Genomic DNA, 7,597 nt, shown 5'->3' with positions numbered 1-7,597 from the left:
ATGGTAGATGGAGACATAGCCTTTCAAGTCAAGCATGTCTATAGAAAGACTAATAGAAGTGTGGATTGGATGGCTTCGTTCGAGACAAATTACTCTGAAGGAGTTTTCTAGACTGGTGAGAGGGAGTTGCCTAGAGCGCTTTATGACTTGTTAATTTTTTGATTTTTTTTAGATGCATTCACACTAGAATTGTATCAGTCATTCGTTGTGGCAGTATATATATATATATATATATATATATATATATATATATATATATATATGTAAGAGATTTTATGTTGTTTTATTAATTTTTGTTTTTTAAATTTTTTTTTTGTAACAGACTTCAATTTTAGTGAATGCAAATTTGAATTTTAGATTACCTCGATTAGGTACTTTAGATTTGATCGCACTCTTATATCCTTTCTAAAATTGTTTCTAGCTTGCACAAGTGCAAACTGAAGAATTTTATTCATTTCTCCTGAAGGCTACCACATTGTCCGACCCTACACAACGAGTCAAACCACCAACCTAGGAATAAGGGCACTCGGCTTCCATAGCGTCGTATTTTTTAGTCCAATCAGCTTTGGTCCAGTTGACTTGAGAGAACGCTGTCTATCAAAAGCTCATTGACACCGAGAGAACATGTATGCTACAACGGTTGTCTTTTTTTCTGAAGCAAAATCATCTATGTATGACAACTTCAGTATCTAGCAAAATTTTAGGGAACAAGAGAAATTAAATATACGTTAGGTTGTCATATATCCAGGTATACATTAAACTATGATTACACAAACTCTTGTTGTATAACAATCCATTCCAAAGGACAATACCAAGAGCTTGTAGAAGTGCACCATTCCTCTAGTCCATCAAATATGAACATACACAACCAGAATCGCAGCTCAAAAAACCATCCAAATCCTTGTATTCTCATAAGAAGGATACGTGAGTGACAGATGTCGATGTTGTTGAAAATAATTTTGCCTGGAAACTATTATATTTTTATTTTTTAGAAGTATTATAAAGAAATAATTTACTAGAATAAAATTAAAAAATTGAAAAGAGCTTGCTTGGATCGAGACGTGTGATATACACTGCCTTAAGAACGTGATTTGGCTTCTACGTGTAGGTTTGCGGTGATCTCGTCTCCAAGATACAACAATTCGGCTCAGCCCGATTCTCCTCTAACGAGCACGATCGCTGGGGAAGCTGGATCCGACCGACTCATCCAGTTGCCTAGAAAATAAAGAAAGATAGAAAGCAGAAAGTTGAAGAGTGGAAAAACTTTTTGTCTGTAGAAGAAACTTTTGGGAGATAGAGTATCAGTGAGAGAGAGAGAGAGGGATTGGATTATTTTTGAATTAATCTTGGAGGAGTCTATTTATAGACTCTATTCCGAAGACCGAAGAGACATGATGGTTTCGAAGATACATAATGTTTCAGAAACACTATATTTTTTTAGAAACCAACATTCTCTTTCAAAAATTCACAACTCTTCTAAAAAATGCATCTCCCAAAAAGGTATTTTAAAATATTTAAAACAACTAAAGTTTAGAGGATAAAAAAAATTAATTTTCTTTTTAAGTTAAAGCTCCAACAATCCCCCATGAAAGATGGGTGAGGTGTCATATGGACTTAAACATCATTTAGTATTGATAGTATTTATCTGAGGGAATTATAGTGGATTAGACCTTGAACTAGGTCATTTGACTTAGATTTCTACTTATTACACACACAGTATGAATTAATTGGATCTTTTTATGTGGTCAGCTCCATTTAAAGGCCTTGCACTTAGTACCTTGACTTTTTATGAGAAGTTTATGATAGTTAGGCCAAATCTCTAGTCGCAGCCTATACGACACTTCTCACAGTGGTAAGTCCTCCAAGGGTACTTGTGACCTATTACCTTGTAGATTTTCTATCTTAGACTTATTAAGAGTATAACTGAACCTTTTCAATATATTTTTTTGTCACCGATAAGAGCACTCATCATAGGGACAGAAGGAGATATACTTCGAAAAATGTGCTCTGACATGATCACTTAATCAGTTTCGTTTCTACCACATTGAGCCTCCTTCATAAGATCTCCAATCATAGAGCTTGGGTATCCACTGTCGGTGACCAAATAGTGGGCTTAAGCACATCCTCTTAGATGAATCTAGGATCCACTTCTAAACAAATCCTTGGTTAAATGATCTACAAAGTTTTTTTCATACTTGACAAATTCTAAGAAAATAACATTACTTTTTTTGAATTGTCTTACAAATTTTGTGACGAATCCAGATATGTCGGTTCATCTTTTTGTTAGTACTTTTTTGATTCGTAAGCTTTTGAGTTAAATTTTAGGTTTTACAATAAATTTAATAAAGAGTAATAATATCAATAAAATTAAATAACCATACTAAGAAATATAACAAGTAATGTAACTTTGTAATTTCTGCATATTTTCAAAGTACAGTTTTTGAAGCAACAATAGTTTCTGCACAACTTTTAAAATACAGAAGTTTTTTGCATAAATTTTAAAGATGCAGAAAATTCTGCACAATAATTAAAAATTATAGAAAATAGATTGCACAGAGTTTAATGTTGTAGAAAATCTGCACGGATTTTAAAGCTGTAGTAATTGTCTATATAGATTTTTAATCTGAAGAAAATTTCTGCACGGACTTTAAAGTTGCATAAAAATTCTACAAATATTTTAAATTTGCAGAAAATTTCTATATGATTTTTAAAGTTGCAAAATATCTGTTTGCATAATTTTCAAAGCAATATAACTTTCTAAAAGAATTGATTTTTATAAACAAAAAAAAACTTTTTCAACTTTTTAATTCTATTTAGTTAAACCAAATTTAGTCCTATGCAATTGAACTAAATTTGATAAACGTTCAAATAACAATTTCTTGTACAATCAAGATCGCGTTCTTAGACTGTTGGAAAACTATTGCCCAGAAATTGCTATATCGTTATTTTATAATAGTATTATAAAATAATAATTCACTAAAATAATTTTAGAAGATCGAAAAGAACTTGTCTGGATTGAGGCGCATGATAAACACTGCCTTAAAAACATGATTCGTCCCCTAACGAGCACGATCACTGAGGAGGCTTGATCCAACCGATTTTTTCAGTTACCTAGAAATAAAAAAAGATAAAAATCAGAAAGTTGAAAAGTGGAAGAAGTTAAAGAGTGGAAGAACTCCCTTTCTATAGAAGAAATTCTTGGAAGAGAGTACCAATGAGAGAGACGGATTGGATTATTTTTGAATTAATTTCGGAGGAGTCTATTTATTCGGAAGATCGAAGAGACACGATAGTTTTGAAAATATGTAATTTTTTGGAAATACTATCTCACAAAAAAAATATTTTAAAAAATTTAAGACAACTAAAATTTTGGAGATAAGAAAATATTTATTTTTTTTAATTAAAACTTCAGACGATAAAAAAAGTCTCGTCCATCCAAATCATCAGCTAATCATGTATTTCTTGATCACCAGAATAAGCACATACGCATCTGACAAGGTCCTGTTTTGCCGGATTTACAGCAAATATTCGATTGGCATGGAGTTCTAGTTGAGTAAATGGCAACAAGAGCTGTAAAATTGCCGTGGAGATTTGCGGGCTGGGTACATTAACGAACCGGCTGGAGTCTATCAAAAAAAGACGTCGTATGGATGGGGCGTTCTCTTGTTTTTTTCACGCTTAAATTCTTCCCTTAGCGACCATAAGTTATAAGATAGGCTATCCTGTGGACCGGAACGACAAGTCCCGGTCAACAGGGAGCTTTTGTTACAGCGAAATAAAGAGCGCCTTTTCCTTTCTGAGCCCCGGCCCTCCCCTTTTTTCTCATATCCCAACCTTCTCCAGGCCCCCTCCTCTCCGAATGGAAGGCGACAAATAACTCACAGAAGCAGGATCTTCCCTCCTCCTCCTCTCTCTCTCTCTCGCTCTCTCTTTGCGTTCTTCGGGTCGAAATCGTTGGTATAGAGGGGAGGGAGGGGGGGAGGGGGGGTGCGGGGGAGAGGAGGGGGTGGTGAGTTGACGAGATGAAGAGCGGAGGAGGGGCGGAGGAGTCATCGGCGGCGGCGGCGGCGGCGCTGAAGAAGGGGCCGTGGACGGCGGCAGAGGACGCGATCCTGATGGAGTACGTGAAGAAGTACGGGGAGGGTAACTGGAACGCGGTCCAGAAGAACAGCGGCCTCAACCGCTGCGGCAAGAGCTGCCGCCTCCGCTGGGCCAACCACCTCCGCCCCAACCTCAGGAAGGGCCCCTTCACCCCCGAGGAGGAGCTCCTCATCCTCCACCTCCACGCTCAGCTCGGCAACAAGTGGGCTCGCATGGCCGCCCAAGTAATTCCTGCTCCTCATCCTTGTTCTTTATCTTCTCTCTCTAATATCTTCTCTTCTTTCTTCCAACAACCATTCTTTGCTGCTTTCTCATACATGAATCCTTTTTGTTTTGTAGTTACCGGGGAGGACGGATAATGAGATCAAGAACTACTGGAACACGCGGATCAAGCGGCGGAAGCGTGCGGGGCTGCCTCTGTACCCGCCGGAGGTCCAGCGGCAGGTTTTACTCCAGCACGGCTACCACCTCCGCCCTCCCGCCACCTCCTATCCCGCCTCTCCGGATCCTCCCACGCCGCTGCCTGCTCCCGTTCCCCGCGCCCGGCTCCGCCCTCCGCCGCTCTCATTGCTGCACCCGATCACCTTCCCGTCCTCTCCTTCTCCGACGGTGGCGTTCTCGTCGTCCCCCTCCGCGACCGCGCCCATCCCTCTCCTTGCTCAGAACCAATTCTCGAACGGTCTTCCTTCCCAGTTCCCGCTCTCCTCCCCTGTCCTGCCTCCTTCTCCTCCCCTGTTCCCATCTCAGCACCAGCCGCAGCTGCAGTTTTCTATTTCCTGCCCTGTTTCGCCGGCTCAGCCGCCGCCGCAGTTCTCTCTTTCCTGCCCTGTTTCGCCGAATCCGCCGAGCCCTTTATTTCAGCCGCAGCAGGCGATGCACTGCAAATTGGGGAGTTTGGTTGTCAATCCATCACCTTCTTCGATGCAGATGCCCTTCAGGGGCGAGCTCCCTTCAAGCCAAATACTGGGGGAGACGGGCGGCGGCTGCGGCGGTGCTTCCATCGGGCTGCTCCGGTCGAGCAGCACTGGGCTGCTGGACGACATGATACGGGAGCTGCAGCGTGGTGTTGAGATTCCGAGGGCGGACCTGCAGCCTCAGCCGCCGCCGGCCGCCGGAGCACAGGGTGGGGACGGTCACCTCGGTGGTAACGACGTCAGAAAAGGTGGCACCTTTTCTCCCCTTCAGGGCTCGGTTCAGGAATCTCTCAGTAAGTTGGACGGCTCCGACTCTTCCATTAATGGTGAGTTCCATCTCTCCATTTTGGCTGCGTGCGGTGAAGGTTTTTGTCATTAAACCATATGAAAATGTCATTCAATGCAGTAAGACTAGATCATTGACTAATGGAATTCAGATGGTAATGCATAAAGTTTCAATCTTTATTCATCTCTAGCCATCTTCTGGACCGTTCTATATTTTTAGTTCTTTAATTCATGTTCTGCCATCCATAATAAATGTCTCCCTCTCTGAATTCCTATGTTATTCTGTTAATACGGTACGGTAGGGGATTTTTTTTATGTTGTGACACCAGGAAGTTTGGAAGTTTAGCTCTTTTTGGAGCTCCTGTGGCCATCTCTTCTATTCCCATTCCCTTGGGCATCTATTTAATGGTCTTGTGTCCGTACAGACAGAAGGAATATCAGAACACTGGCTGTTTTTGGTTCTCCTAATGATACTTTTAACTGGTCGACCCTCTCTCCAACTTCTCTAGCTTTAACACTGGACATCATTATCATCTTCTGAAATCTACTTCATGTTTGTATGCCTGTTTTTAACTCACCAACAAAGTCATAGTTCGGCAGTCATTGAATACCTGCCTAATTCTTCATTGTTCCTGGATTATGGACCCAGAAAATTGGTGAAAGGGAAAAAAATAGTTTTATAAGAATCCAATTCCAACATCAACTGTGAAACTACTACATTGCTGGCTCGCTGCATAACATCCTTGTGCTCATAATTCTCAACCTTTCCATCTTTTGCTTCTAACTTTTGTTGTATGGACCGGTGTCATTGTTAATCTCTATAAGGACCTAGTTATATGTGAAGCAATGTTCTAGAAGAGACCTTTTGTTCTGTGATGCCATTGGCCTCTCACTGACCATTCTTCTTCCAGGAATTGAGATGAGGAGCGAAGTGACAAATGAGATCAGTCCTGTGCATGACGACATAACCATGCTGTTCGATACAAGACCGGCGCCCACAATGCTTGCAACAATGGTGGCCCCTGAATGGTACAATAGCGACAGCGGAGAAATCTCCAATGGTCCATCATCCGTCATGACCGATGACGACATTGGGCTCGAAATGCATCAATTGGCTTCATCCCTTTCTATCGCTCCCATGAACCAGGAATGGAACATCAGATCGTGAATCTGAAAAACTTACAGCTTTGAACGTGCACATGGTTTTTAGGCAAGGCTAGTGGATGATGGTCTGGATTTTGAAGAGAAACTACCATGTCATAAAATTCTGGTGCTTGTATGCTTTAAATTTCTGGAGAATTGAAAATATCTCATTATGAAATATTATGAACTTCTATCTGGTGGCTATGTTGCATTTATGAGTTCCATCTTTGCACATCTTTGTTAACTATGCTTTATATAACCAGTACCATTCATTATTCATTGAATGCTTGAAACTTTTTGGTTGCAGAATGGTACAAAATCAGAGCAAGTTTATGTTGTATTTTTGTTAACTATGCTTTCTAGTCCCCAACCATTGAATGTTTGTCTAGAAACACACTGGTGAATAATTGTTCCTGAATCTACAAGATAGAAATGGACAGGGCAAAGGGAGGAAGGACAGAGTCTGTCTGACTAACATGTTCAGACAACTAAGAAGAGTTGGCAAAATGTATCTAGGACCAGATAAACCCCAGGCATATGAAGAGGGATGATGAAGGAAAAAATTTAAAAATGGACATCTATTTGTAGTGGGGTGTTCTCTATATTTAAATCAGATCATTTTTTGGGGGCAAATAGCCTGGGGAGTTTATGCTTGTATGTCTTTCCTTTATTTTTAGCAACACAAGAGTGGTGTGAGTTTGCTTTAAAATAAAATATGTTCCATAGTGGCTTAACTTATGGCTGAGGAATTGCCTCTTTTTGAGGGGTCCCAAACACAACCTGCTCTCCCTAATCATGGCCTTGCACCACATTCTCCTATACTTTGTAGCTTAAAATGAATATTTTAGATAGTCATATTTAGTTATATGCTCATGTTTGTGGGATCTCTTGTGAATGAGTGACCGGGGAATAAAATATTTGCAGGAATGAGGATAAAAGTTATTTTTATAATATCTAGTGGTATTTGAATGGAATGGTAGGTAATTTAATATTGACTATTACTTTTCTTCCTTCATCTTCTATGGAACCATCCTCTTTAAGTTAGTGTTTCATATGTGACCCCATTTTGATGAAAGTGAGGTTTGGGGCAATATGGTAACAGACTGTAATCACAGTCTAGTGTGTGGCGACCATCAGGCACGAGATATATCTTT

The 7,597-nt window shown here is 40.2% G+C and overlaps 1 protein-coding gene across 1 annotated transcript; it reads left to right on the top strand.

The window, feature by feature from the left end:
• Positions 1-3,807: 3,807 nt before the first annotated feature.
• Positions 3,808-6,658, top strand: LOC103720486 (transcription factor MYB97). Its single transcript, XM_008810202.4, has 3 exons — positions 3,808-4,325; positions 4,441-5,341; positions 6,212-6,658. The coding sequence occupies exons 1-3, from the start codon at positions 4,023-4,025 to the stop codon at positions 6,466-6,468; spliced, it is 1,461 nt and encodes a 486-aa protein (XP_008808424.2). The 5' UTR covers positions 3,808-4,022; the 3' UTR covers positions 6,469-6,658.
• Positions 6,659-7,597: the final 939 nt, after the last annotated feature.

This window comes from Phoenix dactylifera, chromosome 11 (assembly GCF_009389715.1).
Source record: "Phoenix dactylifera cultivar Barhee BC4 chromosome 11, palm_55x_up_171113_PBpolish2nd_filt_p, whole genome shotgun sequence".
Taxonomy (NCBI): domain Eukaryota; kingdom Viridiplantae; phylum Streptophyta; class Magnoliopsida; order Arecales; family Arecaceae; genus Phoenix; species Phoenix dactylifera.
This window is presented reverse-complemented; position numbering and strand designations above follow the sequence as displayed.

Coding starts and splice junctions, on each gene's coding strand:
- LOC103720486 (XM_008810202.4), top strand. CDS start 4,023: ATGAAGAGCGGAGGAGGGGCGGAGGAGTCATCGGCGGCGGCGGCGGCG. Junction 4,326..4,440: donor GGGCTCGCATGGCCGCCCAA/GTAATTCCTGCT, acceptor TTTGTTTTGTAG/TTACCGGGGAGGACGGATAA. Junction 5,342..6,211: donor CTCCGACTCTTCCATTAATG/GTGAGTTCCATC, acceptor TTCTTCTTCCAG/GAATTGAGATGAGGAGCGAA.